This window comes from Pan paniscus, chromosome X, assembly GCF_029289425.2.
Source record: "Pan paniscus chromosome X, NHGRI_mPanPan1-v2.0_pri, whole genome shotgun sequence".
NCBI lineage: Eukaryota > Metazoa > Chordata > Mammalia > Primates > Hominidae > Pan > Pan paniscus.
The window spans coordinates 101,209,438-101,227,334 of NC_073272.2; the positions used below are offsets into that span (position 1 = coordinate 101,209,438).

The 17,897-nt window shown below is 46.1% G+C and overlaps 2 protein-coding genes across 5 annotated transcripts; one reads left to right on the forward strand and one right to left on the reverse strand.

Annotated features, from left to right (window-relative positions):
* Window positions 1-2,791: 2,791 nt before the first annotated feature.
* Window positions 2,792-5,695, reverse strand: ARMCX6 (armadillo repeat containing X-linked 6). The gene is made up of 3 exons (XM_003810418.5): window positions 5,552-5,695; window positions 5,170-5,251; window positions 2,792-4,438 (listed from the first exon to the last, which is right to left on the reverse strand). The coding sequence occupies exon 3, from the start codon at window positions 4,290-4,292 to the stop codon at window positions 3,390-3,392; it is 903 nt and encodes a 300-aa protein (XP_003810466.2). The 5' UTR covers window positions 4,293-4,438; window positions 5,170-5,251; window positions 5,552-5,695; the 3' UTR covers window positions 2,792-3,389.
* Window positions 5,696-10,758: 5,063 nt separating this feature from the next.
* On the forward strand, window positions 10,759-15,492 carry ARMCX3 (armadillo repeat containing X-linked 3). 4 transcript variants are annotated; one of them, XM_003810421.5, is made up of 5 exons: window positions 10,759-10,924; window positions 11,462-11,541; window positions 11,806-11,866; window positions 12,128-12,198; window positions 12,482-15,492. In XM_003810421.5, the coding sequence occupies exon 5, from the start codon at window positions 12,628-12,630 to the stop codon at window positions 13,765-13,767; it is 1,140 nt and encodes a 379-aa protein (XP_003810469.2). In that variant the 5' UTR covers window positions 10,759-10,924; window positions 11,462-11,541; window positions 11,806-11,866; window positions 12,128-12,198; window positions 12,482-12,627; the 3' UTR covers window positions 13,768-15,492. The 4 variants fall into 4 exon arrangements, with proteins under 4 accessions (XP_003810469.2, XP_003810471.2, XP_003810470.2 ...); XM_003810423.6 differs by having other exon boundaries at window positions 10,775-11,078; XM_003810422.5 differs by having other exon boundaries at window positions 10,775-10,924; window positions 11,434-11,541.
* Window positions 15,493-17,897: the final 2,405 nt, after the last annotated feature.

Genomic DNA, 17,897 nt, shown 5'->3' on the forward strand with positions numbered 1-17,897 from the left:
GGACTCTGGTGCAGTGCCCATCTGCATCATAGAGCAGCCAGTGTCCCTCAGAAGAGAGGCAAGAGCAACCCCTTGCCACAGCTGCCCAACTCTTAGCCCGGTGGTGCATCGTCAGAGGGAAGGACTGGGTGAGGGCTATGCTGGTCCAGGGTGGCACTTAAAAGTAAGGGGATCGTAGTGGATACTGCTTTGAGAGTGACACATAGCACCCCGGTGAGGATCCCGTGTCTGAGACAGGACGTGCCTGCCGGGAAGCTGGTTGTCTGCAACCTTGTGTGCACTCACCTGGAGGGGGGCGGGGTGGGGGTGGCAAACCACAAAATCCCTAGGAGAGGCAGCAGCCTGGGGAGGGCACCTGAAGTTGGTCTGGAAGTCAGTCAGTGCCTCCAGGCACCAAATGGAAACGTGCTCATAAGATAGATGAGAAGCAAAACTGAGGGCCCTTTCTGGAGGTGGAAGACAGCCTGTGGCGGCAGTTCCAGATTGACACAAGAGACGGGCTCAGGCTGGGGCGGCACCATCAAGGCAGAGCACTTCTCACAGAATGTGGCAAGCTCAGGATTGATGACGTTTTCCAATGTTTGCCACGGGGAAGCCCAGAAAGGCTGTCTTTTGGTTGCAGCAGGCAGGTATGCATTGTGATTGATGGCTGAGGTCTGTTTTTATGTTTGCGTTGCATATGGAATGGGGGCACCGGCGCTCTTGCCAGTGCTGAGAACCTCTCAGTGTCTTGATCAGGCCCTGGGAGGCAGGCATGCTCCCGACTCCCCCCGCGCATCCCAGGGAGGCAGAATCCACGGGAACTGGGCTCGTACCCAGGCACTGCAACCAGTCAGGGGATGAGGGGCAGGACAGAAGGGCTGTGCGTGAGTGCTTTCGGGAGGGCAGTGCCAACAAATGGACAGGAGGGTTTTGACTTGGGCCAAGACAACGCCGTGGAGACACTTGGACGCTGATGGGCTTTTCTGTGACAGAGTTTGCTCAGGAGATGGGCAGAAAGCCTCTGGGGCGCTCCCTGAGTTAGGACTCAGCTGCGGCCTCACGGTGTCAAGTGCCTCAGCGATGGTGGACAAGCGCACGTAAAGGGAAACTTGGTAGCGTGCAGGGAAGTAGGGAGGTGCATGCTAATTCGGGACCACAGGCTAGGAGGATGCCTTTGTGCTCAAAGAGACTGAGCAATGAGGTGTCACTAAAGACAGCATTGGCGAAGCAGGCTCCACTGGGAAAAGTGCATGCGGAGCTGTCTGCAGGGAAATCCCCTTTGAAATCAGATTGCCCAGCCAAACTGCGGCTGGCTTGGGAGAAAGGGTGGTCCTTCTGACAGCTCTTAGGAACCCTTAGGAACCGAGACAGGGCTCCCAGAGCCAGCCAAGGAAGCCCCAGCAGTGTGAGCCTTGACAGGGGATGTGGTGTCACAACAACTGCAAGTCACTTGTTGGCCATCCCAGGCACCAGGGCCTGGGAAGAGGTCTGGTCCCCATTCCAGGTGGGAGGGTTTCCCAGAGTTGGTCAGGGGACCCGGCAGGCACTCAGGCCCTCTGGCCAGCATGGACTGTGGGGCAGATGGTACAAGCAGGAAAGTTGTAACCCACCTGGAAGGCAAGCTGCGGGGGGAAGGGAGAATAAGACAAGAAAAGAAAGCTTTGTTCTGTGTGGAACAGAACAAGCAGAATGCCCAGCACCACAGAGATCGCGGCTGCCCAGGACACAGTGACCCACAGCAGCAGCCCTGGGAGACCGAGAGGGCACCGGGCACGGCAGCAGCCTTGCCCAAGGGGAAGCAGATGTGTTTACTGGGTTTGCCATGGCTTTAGGGAAGGGGACCACTTCTTGACACATCACAAACATGCAGGGAACCTGGCTTTGCTGATTCAGGGGCTAAACCTGCTGGGCGGGATCTGGTAATGTTGGAGGTGGGGGCGGGGCAGAACGAGCTGCCCTGACCCATGGAGTGCTTCTGCGCCCACGGGCTCTTCCTTTCCTGGCAAGGTGCAGGCACCTCAGATGGAGAGTGTGGAGGTGTCTCCGGATGGATGGAGTGGCCACGGTCGTGCCAAGTGCCCTCAGCATCTGCCCTATCACCCCCGCAGGTAGTTGATGGAGGGCTCCACTGTCCCCTTCCTGGGTCCCACCACAGGTAGTGGGGATATGGAAGAAAGGAGGTTGCTCCAAAGGGAGCAGCGGCCAACCCTCTCACTCTGCCAGGAAGTAGCGCTGGGGATCCCAAGGAAGAGAGAAGGAGGGCTGGAAGCAGATTTCCCCCTGGCTTCGCAGGAGGGATAGAACTGCACAGGGTAGGTGCTGGGCAAGCGGCAACCTTTATCGCCATCATTGTGCAATAAACGCGCCCCGATGCGTGGTAGAGCGCCCCCACCCGTTCCACCCCGGTCCCCATCCCCACGTCGGGATGCGCAGACAATCGAAAAGGCCAGGGTTACTGACCTTTCTCTCCAGGCTGGCAGTCAAGGAAGAGACATTAAGAAGGGATTTCTCTGTGCCGGGCACGGTGCTGCCTGCTCCACGGGTGTTGTCTCTTTCAGTCCTCTCAACATTCCATCCTAATTCCACGAACTCCCCCGCTGTGCCCCTCCCCTTCCCCCACCCCCGCCCCCAGCCCCTTCTTGAAGTTTATTCTGAGCACTGCAGCCCCTCTCTATCCCTGCCTCCTGTGAGCACCGATAAGCCTGCATTTGTCAGGGAGCAGACGTTCCAGTCAGCTGGCGTTTACCGTGCTTCTTTTTTGTCCTTCTCTCCGTGCAGACTGTAAACTCAAGGACAAGGACCATGACTCTTTTCTGCCAATCAAAGCACACAACTTTATTGATGATACACACAGATGCGGACTTGGGTGGAAGAGGTTAAGTCGGTACAATAGACAGAAGAGCAGTGCACTTTTTTGATGAATAGGTTCACTATCCATCAGGCGCGTGTAGAAGAAAGAGCAAACGAAAAATAATTCAACCTAAGCTGCAACAAATGCATTTTCAGCTCAAGCCGCGATATGCGTCTGGTCTCTGCAAAGCGGTCCCGCTTGGACAGGGAGACCACCACAGGCAACAATAGCACTCGTGATGCTGTAATTTGATGTTCTTTGTCCACAGCAGGCAGCTGAAGTGATCCCCTCACCACATGAAGGAGGCTGCAAGGGAGGAACTTACAATGCCAACATTGCCTGCAGACTGCACAACCAAGAATTTACTCAAAGCTCTGTGGGAGCCCCTGCCTGGCCAATAAGAGTGTGGTCCTGGATTGAGCCCTGGAACTTTCACCCAATGAGGTGGTGATTGGCTAAGGCTGGATCTTCAGTAGCACCCTCTGCAGATTCTTTGACATCTGCAAACCAAGCGCGTTGTGGGTGGATTCCGTCCCATTGTGTTCGAGAGGGCCGTTTATGGGGCAGGGGTTTCCAGGAGAATCTCTCTGTTTCCATTTCTGATAAAGAGGGACATGAATGAGAAGAGCATCTGGGCACTGACTAACTCCCCCGCCAAGACTGGCTTTTCAGACAAACCCATCAGCGGTTTCAAAACCTGAACCTTAGCACATCCACTTCCCTCTGATATCAAAGGAAACTTCAAGTCTGAAACGGACTTGGCAAGCATGTTATTAATAACTGTCATGCTTATTAACAAATTTAATCCGGCCTGCTGCAGAAATGAGTTGCAGCAACGTGACACAGTCTCCCGACACACTTCATTGATGTACATCTTAATCTGGCCCTGACTTTCAATACTCGCATTTAAGTTATCCGGGGCACACAAAGCCTCTCTAACAGTGGGGTCTGGAGTGGGGCTCGTGTTTCTAGCCATTGAGAGGCTGGCCAAATGGCTATTGATATCCTGGCTAAATGGAAAGCCCGCATCCTTGGGCTCGGCAAACAACAGTTTTCCCTGAATGAAAAGACACTTGGAGAGGTCCAGAACACAACTGCCATTTGTACAATTTTGAGCACTCCAAGTATTTTTATGTTCATAGGGGAATGGCCGCTGTTTTATTGGGTGTGCTCGGTTGGCCTTGCCTCCCCCTGAGGGCCTGTCCTCAGTGCCACCTGGGGCCCCAGGTTCAGTCCAATCCCCATCCTCAGTCCAGGGCCGAGCCATAGTTTCAAAATCAAACCAAATATCAGGCTCCTCCTCATCCAGCTCCTGGTCGTCGTCCCACTCCTCTTCCCCCTCCTCCTCCAGCTTCTCACTGTCATCTCTTCCTATGGTCAGTTTGTAAACGCAGTAGCAGGCACCAGCCCCAATCATCAGTCCTGCCGCCATCCAACCCACTTCCCGAGCCCGGCCCATGCTCAAGTCTGTGCCAGCCTTGGGGCAGGACAGGAGAGGGCCTTGCTCCACCTGATTGAAGAGGTCTCTCAGGTCCAGGGTGAGTAAGGATGGAGGGTAGCAGTCTTCAGCTTCTTCCAGGCTCTTGTAGCTCTCTTGTGATGAATCTATGGGTGAAACAGAGTATTAGGGCTCGGGACTATGTTTGGCTTTGTGCCTCACAGACAGGGTGGATTTCGAGTTGGTGATAAAGGCAGATTAACAGGATACAACTTCTTTGTTCTTTTCTGTCTTCCTCTATCGACCTCAGGAGCCCCCATTTCTCTTCCTGGGTCCACAGGGAAGGGCAGGAGATGGGTCTCTGCTATGATAGCTAGGAGGGTGACAGTGTGAGTACCTCTCAGGTAGTCTCCTACACCAGACCTCCACCCCCAAAGATTAAGGGCAGTTTCTCTCATTAACCTCTACCAAAGTCAGATAAATTCCTTCGTTTTCCCTTGTCTTCTGTTGTCAGTGGTCCCTCCACGGTGATAGAGGATAGAGTCTGGCAGAAGGACAAATGCAAAGATAGGTAGGCGGCAATGGAGAAATGAAAGTGTAGTGGATGAACTGAGGACACAGGTCCCAATTTCTGTTTTTGTGAATTTTAGGCACTTGAGTTTAAAATATTTCTCATACTCTACTGACTTTCCGGACGCAGGCCTCCCCCGCCCCACTTGTCGTCCGCCATTTCCCCAGCAAAGGCCGCCACACCCCTTTCCCTGCACTGAAATGGGAGTGGGTGTGGAGAAAGAAGGGGCCAGGAGAGGGCGACTCGGACCTGGCCCTCTCATATCCCAGCCCCCCTCCTCCGCCACCCCCACCCATGGTCCTGGGCTAATCCCACCTTCACACTGACCTGCAAGGTTCCAACCAAGGCAGTTTTCTCCTTCTCTCGCTGAGACTTGTGCCGAAACCTACAGGCCAACAGACCTACAAACCTGCAAACAGACAAGGGACCGAGGGGACGGAGTGCTTGGTGGACGGACCAGCACCCGGGACACTAGAACCTTTCTTTTCTCGGAGTCTCTGGAAACGCCATTCACTCCCCTCACCCCCACCCGAAACCCGCCACTTCTCTCTACTAAAATGAGCACGGGGTGGGGTGGGGGTGGGTAGCAGTATTTAGAAAGTAGGCGAGAAAGGGACCCAGCTGTGATCGGCCTGAACTCGGATCTGTGGCGTTCTTGGCCCTCTTCCACCCATACCTCCTCTCAAGCAGCGCCCACCCTCGCACCGACCTGCACGGTCCGAGCTAGTTTCCTTCTTTCTTCACACGCCTGCAGAGTAATAGGGGGCTGGTACCCAGACGGAGGCGACTAGCAGGACTTGTGCTCTAGGCGGCTCTTGGTCACGTGACGGCCACGTCACCAGTGCGCTCTGGCCCCCAATTTCCACTCCCACAAGCAGTGCGGCAGGCGCCAGCCTGCCTTGTATCTCCCCCTCAACCCCCACAGTGGGCCCTGTCACTTTTTTCCTCTGTAACAATACCAGAAACCAGAAGTGGCCCTGTCTTTCTGGTGTTTGAATTTATGTTTCTCTAATTCCAGGAAGGGGCAGCATCTTTTCCTGAGTCTACCCTTCATTTACACTTCTTGGGGAATTGTCTCATCCTTTCCTTGGCTCTGAAACTTCTGCAGCCCCTTTCTTAAATTTCTACACTTTTCCGTGTTCAGTCTCTACACCAACATTGGGTGAGGGGGCAGAAACGGAAGTCCAGGCAGTGGTGAGATTTTAATTAGTATTTTGATAACATTTAAGTTATATTTTGTCCTTTCTTTTTTATTGACTTGAACTACACTATTTTGTAATCGGAAAAAAACAAATAAAGCTTTTCCCACTTGGAGAAGAAATAATTCAAATCTTTTTTTTTTTTTACAGATATACATATAACATAAGCAAGATTTCCCAGTTAATAGGAGGCCTCATTGATTTGATGAAGTTAGTTTGTATCAAGTTGAACATATTTTCTTCTGACTGCACAGGAAATAGCAGCTTTCAAACAACATATTAAAATGTAAAAACACACCCTTAGAAACAAAACCAGTTGTGCTTTCAACATGATTTATAAATTGATGGATAAATGAATCTATACCGAGAAGGTCAGTGTTCTAATTTTGACCATTTTAAGTAAGTGAACTATTGTCCCTTTCTTTCTCCTGGCTGAACTCATAGTATTAGGTGTCAGATGACTGAGATCTTCATAGAAGATTGCTGGGTGACTTTCACTCTGGCTTCAAAGGACAGATTTTATGCAGACCCCAACTTCAGATGAATCTTACATCTTCAGATGAACTTTACAGATTAGTGACTCCACAGATTAGCCTGCCTTTCATTCACAGGGCTTTATTTACAATCTATTCTGAAGTTTGTGGTGCAACCTATAAATCTTCCAGAAATTAGAGAATTTCCTGTTATCCTATTGATGAAAATGAGACTTGATAGAGGTTATTTTCTTTCCATCATGACGCTGTTGGCGATCTCTCTGCTGTCTGCCATTCATGTATTTTATGCTACCCTAGCAGTGGTGAGTGTTCAGCATTTTCCAGTGGAGATGGTGGTGAGGGTCTGTGGGTGACTGGGAATCAGTGCAACACCCCTGATATCTGTGTCATGTTTTCCCCTCACAAGTGGAAGGGCAATGCACAGGATCTCAAGCAGTTGCCAGAAAAAAAGAGGGCTTTTCATTTCCTGCCTTCTATTACAACTTCATTGAGCCACCAGTACAAGCCCCTCAGAATAATCCCAAAACTCAGGGACCAAGTATGCAGAAGTTAGTCCTCATGCATCCACCTGTCCCTGCTGAGGAGTCATACTCTAAATATAGACACTCCAGGCAACCTCTTAGAACATTGAAATATGACACCCCAGAGGGAGGGGCTCCCCAGTGAGGGGCTCCTGTGTGGAAGAGGCCCTTTCAGGAGGCAAGCCAGGGAGTCCTAGTGCCTTGCTGGTGAATATTCAGAAGTCAATATGTCACAACTTTCTGGTCTTCCCCTTTTATAGTCCAAACTCACCAATATCACATCTTATCTCTCTAAATCTTTACCTCATTTTTTTTCATGACCCTTTATTAACTTCCCCTAGACAAGTGAATTATACTTATGAAGGCTTACTAACAGAACTCTCAGATTCAACAGTCCATCATTCAGTGTTTGGCTGCTAGGTAGTTGTATAAGTGGCTTTTGTTTGTTTTGAATATATACATTAGAAAAAACTAAGGAGTATGTAAAGCTTAATAAAGACAGATGACTTGGTGTCACAGACATGGCTTTACAATAAGAACTCACTTTCACAACACTTAGCCAGGCTTCAAGGACAAAAACTTTACTCCTACCTCTCCTCAGTAGTATAAAATATCTCCACCCTTTTGGTATATTCTCCAGTTAGTCCAATGTATAACTTCTCACTACCATTCTCCCAGTATGCCAGACCTTTCCTGGTTTGAATCCACTCCCTGTCTAAAACTTCCTAAAACCCCATGGTTATAAAAACCCTTTCAATTCTCTTACCTCTTTGTTCTTCCGATCCATGATTCTATCAATTCCTACCTGGAGACTAGCATTAAAAAAAAAACTACTTTGCTCTCCATTATACATCTACCAACAAATATTTACTTAAGGACATGTTATAAGGCTCACATACCTTTCAAAAGTGAGAAAGGAAAATGCTTAAAGAAGTCCTCAGACACTACTGTTAAAAGTTTCTGAGTCCGCAAAAAACTACTGTGAAACCACTGCCAAAACAAAACTTTTGGCTTAAATCAGTTCACATGTGATATGTAACTTACAAAGCACCCAGAAACAAAAAACGACCAGCAAATGGTGACACTAATGGAATTGTGGAGGGTGAAAAAAATAAATTATAGAAGGTTGTTATCTTGAAAAGTTATATTACTTTTTGTATTGTGTAATTTCGGTATTGTGTCTTACTTAAGGTTGTTTGGTTGCAAGCAACAGAGAACAAGCCTGGTTAACTTAAGGAGGAAATATTGAAGACAAGGCTCATCTCCGAGGGGTTTAGGTAGAAGGAATTGATAGACGTCTTTTCAGGATGTCATAAGTCCACCGGTTTTCAGGTTTTTATCTCTCTGATGAAGATTGAAATTTTAGTAAGGCAGCTTTTGGTTGTTCTGTTTTGGGCACAATACCCACCCTTTTGCTGAGGAAAACAATAGGGTCAGTAAAATGTAAAATGCACTTCCTTTCTTTTCCCAGGGAGAAATTTAAACTGTTTCAGATGTTGTTGTTGATTTGTAGGAGCCCTTTTATCACTTTGAAAATTAACCTTTTGTTTATCTATAACGGTAGTGCTGGGGGCATAATATGCCACAGAGTATCTTAGTTGTAATTTCCACCATTAACTAAACATTAGAAAGGTATGGTTATGAAATGGTGATGCACAAGGTTGTCCTTTGAGCCAAGGCCATCTGGCTTCTCCCACAGGATTCCCCCAAGGTTGCGTCTACAGTTCAGGGTCTCTTCCTCAGTATTGCATGACCAAATCCTGATTTTGTTTGTATGCTGAGAAGAATTGCCTCTGGATGCCTCAAGGAAAGACTCCCATTCATAGAGACTTATATATAAACAGATCTGAATGCTCAAACCTAGGGATCTCTGCATTCTCTCCCCATAAGTAGACCACAAGGGAAGCTGTTTCAACAGGAGTGACAACTGAATAATTTGCCCTCAGAAATACAATTGTCAGGGGGTACTGGAGGTTTCCGTCAGTCTTACCTGCCTATTCTTTCCCTGTAGACAAGCTACTACTTGGGAAACCACAACCTTAGAAGGTTGTTTGGTGAGCCTGCAATCAGAGCAAGGGTATTTGTTCATTTTAAGAAGGGGGTTTCAGCTGAGGACGCATGAAGTACTATTACACATCATGGGCATGACTCTGCCAGAGAAAGTGAAATGTTCCATTCTCCTTAGCCAACACTTTTTCTCCTCCAGGCAGTGCTTGGGTGGGAAATACCAACACTTTCTTCTGACTGTCCTTTTCATATATTCCTATGCTTGAATAAGACCCTTTGCTACACATGATCTTTCTCTAAACACAGGATCATATAGTTGATTTGGTTTCTGTTTACTAAATAAATTTCAATCACATTCTAGTACTGCCTCCCAGAAGTTACACAGATATGAATTTTCCTGGGGGTTTGCCTGTTCTCAACTTCCTCAGTCTCTTGATTTACTCCCATATTGTCTGTGTATTTTAAAAGTTATACTCAAATAATAACCTTTTATTCAAACTATTAGTGAATATCTCACTGAAGACCCTATGTTCTGAAAAGCTATATTACTTTTTGTATTGTTACCTGTTTTTGTATTGTGCTTTAGTTAAGGTGGTTTGGTTGCAAGCAACTGAAATCAAATCTGGTTAACTTAAATAATGAGGGGATGTAATTATTTTATTCCTTTTCCTACTTTAAAAAAGGTAAATCATTGATGATGGGTGAATTATTCAGTTTATCAAACCAGTAAGTAAAATAGTTTCATACTAATTGCTAGGTCCCAGTTTCAGCCAATTTTGTCTTGGTCTGTGTTCCTCTAATACTTATTTCATTTATAGATGATATTCTCTATTTTGCCCAAGCATATTTTGTAATGTTCTTTTTATGCACACTCATTTTTTCAGTGTGCATGCTCTATCTCACAGATACCTACTGTGCACTTATGTTTTCTCCTCAGTTTTTTTTTTTTTTTCTGCGTTCTGGCTTTTGTGGGTTTAATGCCTCCTCCTTGCTAATGGGTGCAGGTGAAAGTCTGCAGCTCTCCTATTCAGAAGACTGGTCTAGTCAGATGACTTACGTATTGCCAGACACACTGATTAGCTCACTCAGGGCTGTGCTGTGTGCTAGGCCCCAGAAGACATTAAGATTGCTTTGAGTGAAGTGTGTAACACTCTCCACCAAGTGAGAAAATGTGGGACTTTTGGAGGCCATCACCCAACATCATTCTTCAGCCTCCACTCATTTTTTTCTAAAATGGAAATAGCTTTATAGTATTTTTTTTTTCTCATAAAAAGAATGCAGGCTGGGGGTGGGGGAGGACGGAACAAAAATAACAAAGTATTAAGAAAGTAAAAACCACACTCTCATTCCAGATTTTCTTTTCTGATCGCTTGTTCCTTTCAGATCTGGGACTAGATTTCAGAGGAAATGGTAGACTTTCATAGCTCGGGGGAGGGGAGGTGGAGGGAGAGGCTGCTGTCCCAGGAGCCTAGGGAAGGAAGAGGCAATTTTTCATAAAAGTACAAGTGGCCCATAGCCCCAGGGGAAGATGCCGTCCCTTTCTGGTAATCGGTGGAAGGCAAACACAACTACAAGGTGATGAGATTATCGAAGAAGAAAGAGTAATAAGGCCTGGTGTGGGGGAGGGAAAGGAGGGGGGCGGGCCCTCTTCTGCCGCACTGCTGGTGGGAGGGGAAATTGGGGACCCGAGTTGGTGGATGACGTAGCTCTCACGTGACCAAGAGCTGACGTGTGCAGAAGTCCTTCTTGTCCTGGTCGTTGTTCCCGTCTGAGTACCAGCTCCCCACTGCCCTGAGGGCGGGCCGGCCTGCGGCGGAGGGAAAAAGGAAGAGGAGAAGGAAATTGTCCCGAATCCCTGCAGGTCAGTACCTGGAAGATTCCATAAAGTCGGGGTGCTTGAGGGCGTAGGGCCGAGACCGTCGCGGGTACTGAGGCGCCTCCGTCGTCTCTCCCACTCGCCGCCCGCTTTCCAAGACATATGTCCCGCTTGCAGCCCATTTCGATGCTGCGAAACGGTGAGCTGCGGGGTGTTTGGGGAAGAGCTCAGAGACTGGGAAATGGGAATCTGCTGGGAGCCTAGGGCCGCAATCCGGAAAGGGAGCTGTGGCCTGGGTGTTGGCCCCTAGTCCACCAGGACAGTGCCGGAGGGGAATGGCTGGATATGGGGGCGGGGGTGGTGAGATGCAACGCGATATGTTAGCAGAACCCCAAGAGAGGTAATAGGGGTGGGAAACCTCTGACAACCAGGCCTCCGAATTAGAAAAGAGTTTTGTGTTCTGGGAACTAGTCCGTCCACCAAGCACTCAGTGGCGGCAGTTTCCCGTCTTTCTGCCTGTGGCTGTGTCTTACTGACCATGGCTCTGTGTCTAGTGGGTCCAAGCCTCTCCCGGGTGGCCAGTCTTTCTGTAGGTTGCGGCACAACGCCAGGCAAAAGAAGAGGAAGGAATTTAATCCTAATCGGTGAAGGTCGATTTGAGGGTAAGACCACCTGGGGACCCTAGGAGGGACGGGGGTGGCGGCGGGGGTGGGGAGAAGGCAGAGAAGGTAATAATCTAGGTACATGTCTGAGTCCGAATGTGTTTCTTGCACTCCCCGGACTGTGGCGAAATGGCGTGCTTTGTGTGTCTGTGGTTGGGGGGAAGTGGGGGAAATGACAGCAGGGAAACCTATCGGATAGTTTGTTCGTAATCCTCCTCTCTCAACAGCACTTACTCTCCATGTTTTCGATCTGTCATCCTGCAGGTCTGCTGTAGCAGGTGGCTCCGCTTGAAGCGAGGGAGGAAGTTTCCTCCGATCAGTAGAGGTCGGTGTGGGCGTGGGGGCTGCCTGGAATGGGGGAGGGGTTAGAAATCGCCGGCACTTTGGACAGGCTCTTCCAATCCTGCTTTATTTTCCTTACCTCCCTCCCATTTCAGGCTAGGGAGGGGGCAGACCTGTGCATGTCTGGGATAGCATAAAGAGGTTAAAAACAAACCTGATAACCGGAATGGTGAATCAGGAAAGCAACGAATCAACAGTCAATCCATCAAGTGCTCCATTCTCACTGGCTCTGGTCTCTCTGCAGATTGGAAAGATTGTTGGGCGTGGCACACCACTAGGGAAAAGAAGAAGGGGCGAACTGCTTGTCTTGAGGAGGTTAGTGCAAGGGTTCTAGTCAGGTCCCTAGGGACATCTGAGGTTGTGGTGACTGAGACCCCAGCAGAGTCTGTGGATTCCATTGACATTATCTAGGCTTTGGGCGGGGTGACCTGGGATGGGGAGGGAAAGGCTGAAATGAGAGGCATAGAGATTTCGTCAACAATCTACATTTCCTACCTAGCATTCAATTATTATTATCTTGTCCCTCTGCGCAACTCCCTGCATGGGGCAACACAAGCAGAAGAGAAACTCAAACCCAATTTTCTTCTTCCACTCCTAGGTCAACCTCCAGAATCAGCTCTTGTGGCCTTGAAGTGGCTGAAGACGATCACCCTCCACAGGCTTGAGCCCAGTCCCACAGCCTTCCTCCCCCAGCCTGAGTGACTACTCTATTCCTTGGTCCCTGCTATTGTCGGGGACGATTGCATGGGCTACGCCAGGAAAGTAGGCTGGGTGACCGCAGGCCTGGTGATTGGGGCTGGCGCCTGCTATTGCATTTATAGACTGACTAGGGGAAGAAAACAGAACAAGGAAAAAATGGCTGAGGGTGGATCTGGGGATGTGGATGATGCTGGGGACTGTTCTGGGGCCAGGTATAATGACTGGTCTGATGATGATGATGACAGCAATGAGAGCAAGAGTATAGTATGGTACCCACCTTGGGCTCGGATTGGGACTGAAGCTGGAACCAGAGCTAGGGCCAGGGCAAGGGCCAGGGCTACCCGGGCACGTCGGGCTGTCCAGAAACGGGCTTCCCCCAATTCAGATGATACCGTTTTGTCCCCTCAAGAGCTACAAAAGGTTCTTTGCTTGGTTGAGATGTCTGAAAAGCCTTATATTCTTGAAGCAGCTTTAATTGCTCTGGGTAACAATGCTGCTTATGCATTTAACAGAGATATTATTCGTGATCTGGGTGGTCTCCCAATTGTCGCAAAGATTCTCAATACTCGGGATCCCATAGTTAAGGAAAAGGCTTTAATTGTCCTGAATAACTTGAGTGTGAATGCTGAAAATCAGCGCAGGCTTAAAGTATACATGAATCAAGTGTGTGATGACACAATCACTTCTCGCTTGAACTCATCTGTGCAGCTTGCTGGACTGAGATTGCTTACAAATATGACTGTTACTAATGAGTATCAGCACATGCTTGCTAATTCCATTTCTGACTTTTTTCGTTTATTTTCAGCGGGAAATGAAGAAACCAAACTTCAGGTTCTGAAACTCCTTTTGAATTTGGCTGAAAATCCAGCCATGACTAGGGAACTGCTCAGGGCCCAAGTACCATCTTCACTGGGCTCCCTCTTTAATAAGAAGGAGAACAAAGAAGTTATTCTTAAACTTCTGGTCATATTTGAGAACATAAATGATAATTTCAAATGGGAAGAAAATGAACCTACTCAGAATCAATTCGGTGAAGGTTCACTTTTTTTCTTTTTAAAAGAATTTCAAGTGTGTGCTGATAAGGTTCTGGGAATAGAAAGTCACCATGATTTTTTGGTGAAAGTAAAAGTTGGAAAATTCATGGCCAAACTTGCTGAACATATGTTCCCAAAGAGCCAGGAATAACACCTTGATTTTGTAATTTAGAAGCAACACACATTGTAAACTATTCATTTTCTCCACCTTGTTTATATGGTAAAGGAATCCTTTCAGCTGCCAGTTTTGAATAATGAATATCATATTGTATCATCAATGCTGATATTTAACTGAGTTGGTCTTTAGGTTTAAGATGGATAAATGAATATCACTACTTGTTCTGAAAACATGTTTGTTGCTTTTTATCTCGCTGCCTAGATTGAAATATTTTGCTATTTCTTCTGCATAAGTGACAGTGAACCAATTCATCATGAGTAAGCTCCCTTCTGTCATTTTCATTGATTTAATTTGTGTATCATCAATAAAATTGTATGTTAATGCTGGAAAGAAAAAAAGAAGAAAGAAAGAAACCATCCCTGTCCTTCAGTTTATAATCTAGTTGGAGAGATAAGAAACGTACAAACCAAAAGATAACAGAATATCTGAAGCACGTACTCATTGTCAGATGTTCCCTCTGAGAGCACAGAGGAGGCAAAAGCTTCTGTGGGATGTGCTAGTCGGCTAAAGCTTCACAGAGGAGGTGGCAATTGAAAATGAGTCCTGAATGGGGTAGGGTGGTTAGGGAATTCCATGAGACAAGACAAGGGGGGCATGGTGTGAGAAAGGCATGGAAGTAGGAACCCTCTTCCTATGACAGGAGATCATTCTGCTTAGAGTGGAGAGTGTGGAGAGTGGGAGTAGATAATTTTGGAAAGCTGGGTGAAGCCAGTTATGGAGAATTGTTTGAATATTATCCCATTGAACACCCAGAGCCACTAAATCTTTTTTTACTAGAAAATAATTGGGGTCCATATGAAAGTCTCTATTACTGAGTAGTGTCAATGAGGGTGTGGCAAAATGGAGCCTTTCACATCCTAGTGGTGGCCATTTGGTAATACAGATATAAGCCTTAAAGTATGTAAACCCTTTGTCCTAAGGAAGTAATTGAATAATTGCCCAAAGATTGTATGTACAAGGCTGTTCATCCCAGCACTGTCTAAGCTAGTAAAAATTGGAAACAATTTAAGTATCTAGCACATTGGATTGGTTATAAAGCAAGGAATGTTCACACAGTAGGATATTATAAGTATGCTGATGGAAATCTATATTGCCAGGAAAAGCTATTCATTATGCGTTGTGAAGTCAGAAAGTAAAAAAGGGTAGATAGAAGTATTCGAAGTATAGTTCCATTTTTTGAGACTAATAAAACATATGTTTAAAAGGACACTAAAAACTGGAGTTATAGATATCCAGATAGAAACAGTAGTTATCTTTGGGTAGAAGAATAATGAGTGATCTTTACTTTTTTACTTTTTATTCATCTTTGTGTTTTTATTTATCTAAAATGGGTATTGATTTTTAGGAAGGTTTTGAAAAAGAAAAGTGTTGGGAATGAAGCAAGTGATTGATTGGAACACATACTGAATGGAAGAAATATTTAGATTAAAAATGAGGTAGGTTGAAGTTTCTTCTCTGAAATGATAGATAAATGGTGAAGATAAGGCTTATTGTGAGGATTCAGTGAGGTAATATATGCAAAGTACTTACAATGTTCTGGCACATAGTAATTAATTAAGAAAATCGAGCACCCTTAATTACCTAGAATGCAGGGTTGTTAGTTTTTTGGTTGACTTTTGTTTTGCTGGGGCATTCTGCCATGTTTTAGTGTCATTTAATAAATAATAGTAACAATAAAGGTTAACATTTATTAAGTGACTACTGTGTAAAGTTCTGTCATTCCTGCAAGGCAACTGTTAAAATAATTTCTCACAGGAGTAGAGTTTTCTTTCTTTCCTAAAAATCCAAAGTGTTTCCTCAGACATGATCACACCAGCCTCTGCAATATATTTCTAGTTGTTTGGGGGATGTTATCCTGCTTTATATATGAGGCCAGGAAAGGGTAAAATCCTCTATTCACTTACCTGGTTTTATACCCAGGTTTCCCTGTATGTACTGTAATGTTTGTAGTAGAGACAAAACCAGGTTGGCTTAAAGTTGCTGGGTATGGTAAGCCTACTAAATCATGCATATGTAGAAACTCATTTAACACCAGTTTTAAAGGTGGGGTGATGGAAAAGTGAACTAACATTTTTTCTTGTTCCTATTGTTAGGTGAGAGAGAGATTTGTGGGGAGATGGAGTGGGGAGGATTAATTCCTTTAAAATAAATTCAGTTTGATGTACCTGCGTGACACTCAGATGGGGATATCCTATTGTCATTTGAATGATTGATCTGGTGCTCAGAGGAGATGAACAGGCTGCAAATAAGGATTTGAGAGCCATTGGAGGATGGATGATAATGGAGCACATGGAAGCAGATGTGGCCCTTCAGAGAGAAGGTGCAGAGTCAGAGTGAAGGGCTGCAAAAGAACTGTAAGGGACTATGGGCAGCTGGGGAGAGAAGCACAGAATTGAAACAATGTATACCCTTCCAGACACTTTTACTATTCATATACTTATATATTCTTTACATAAAATTGGATCATACTATTGAAAAATTTTCAGTGCCTGATTTAAAACTTTTTTCCTCAAAAAAAGAATAATATTCATTGGAGATATAATACTTGAAAAAATAGAGTTGATGAGTACAAACTTGTGCCTTGACCCAGATATGTAGCTTGAACATCTAACAAAAATCCAGATCAAGCCATGTTGAACTTGAGATGCGGAGCGACTTTTACACCTGGGGTGAAAATGAGGCTAACTCGAGTAGTAAAAATCCCCAGTGAGGCAGGTATAGGCCTGACTAGCACCCATCTGCTCTTTTCCCCATTCCTTTGTTCCTTCTCATTCTTCTTTCCACTTCCTTCCTCCTACTTTTCTTTATTTTCTCCTTCTGGGAGATCATTGGTGGTAGCCTCTCTGGGCTTCTCTGACCCTTCAATTCCCATGACGCCATGCCATGTATCAGTGGGCATTTAATACAGAATAATAACTGTCATTGCTCTGGTCATAAGTTGACCCTGGGTGTGACTGGATGCCAAGAATTTTTGGAACCTTTGTTGGACAAAAAGAGACTGAGAAGGAACTAGTCTTAACTTGTCACGGCCACATGTGCACTGCATGAATTTTTGATGTCCTGTACCCGGTCTTATTTAGACTGAATAACCCGGAGTCTGGGAAAGGTGTATGAGATAGATGTGTGACTGCCTGGTCCAGGCAGCCAGGTCACAGGTTGATGTCCCAATGTTTTCACATAGGAGGTTGTCACTCTCAATCCTTTTGGAAGGGGCAGAGTTCTAGGATTGTAGCTGATTATGGCAGCCCATTGGCGCATGGAGGAGGCAGTGTCTTCTTCTCTTTAGAGAGGATGGCAGCTTCTGGGAAACCAAGGAAACCAGAAACTCAGAGGATGTCCTGCTATTTTGGTTTTGTTCTCATCTAACAGTTTTAGGAATATAAGTGGATCTATCCCAGTGCAAACATGTTCAAAGGCGATTTTACAAAAGTGGAGTGTTGTTCTGTTGTAAATTGTCAGCCAATATACATAATATTTCAAGGCTCAGGAAATGGATTTTCTTTTTTGAAAAATTCACATTTTACCTGTCTTTTTTCAAAAGAGATTCCAAGTGTAGGCTTAGCAAATTGATGTGGTTCAGGCAAATTTTATGTTTATGGCTCTCTTTCATTAATTTCTTTGCTAAGTTCCCTTGAGAATGGCCTTTTAGATAATGATTCATACTATTTTCAATGCTAGCTTTTTACATTTATTTTGCATCGCATCCCAGGCTGAAGATTTTTTTCCGGTTTTTCTGTTTAAACCATGGCTCTTTCTTGCTTTTAAGCCAGAGCCGTGTCACCACCATCCTGGGGTCCCTGATCTGCCCTGCCCCGAGGGTATGGTATTAGCAGGATAAGTAATATTTACTTATCTGAGTGGCATAGCTCAGTGCTTGACCCTCTCCACTGGGGCCCTCTCAGGTATTGTGCTAAGGGCTTGGGCAATGTATGCTTTAGGGGATAGATGGGAGAGGAGGGAGAGGGGAGAAGGGAGTGAAGGAAGCCTTATCAGAGAGGTAACTTTATTCTGACAGGGTGCCCTCAAAGTAGGAGAACTTGGTGGATCCATCTCCACTGTGAGGATAAAGTTATTGCTGAAATCCAGTTCTTGTATTCAAGAGA

Excerpts from the sequence above, each read along its gene's own strand:
- ARMCX3 (XM_003810421.5), top strand. The coding sequence starts at position 12,628 with ATGGGCTACGCCAGGAAAGTAGGCTGGGTGACCGCAGGCCTGGTGATT.
- ARMCX6 (XM_003810418.5), bottom strand. The coding sequence starts at position 4,292 with ATGGGCCGGGCTCGGGAAGTGGGTTGGATGGCGGCAGGACTGATGATT.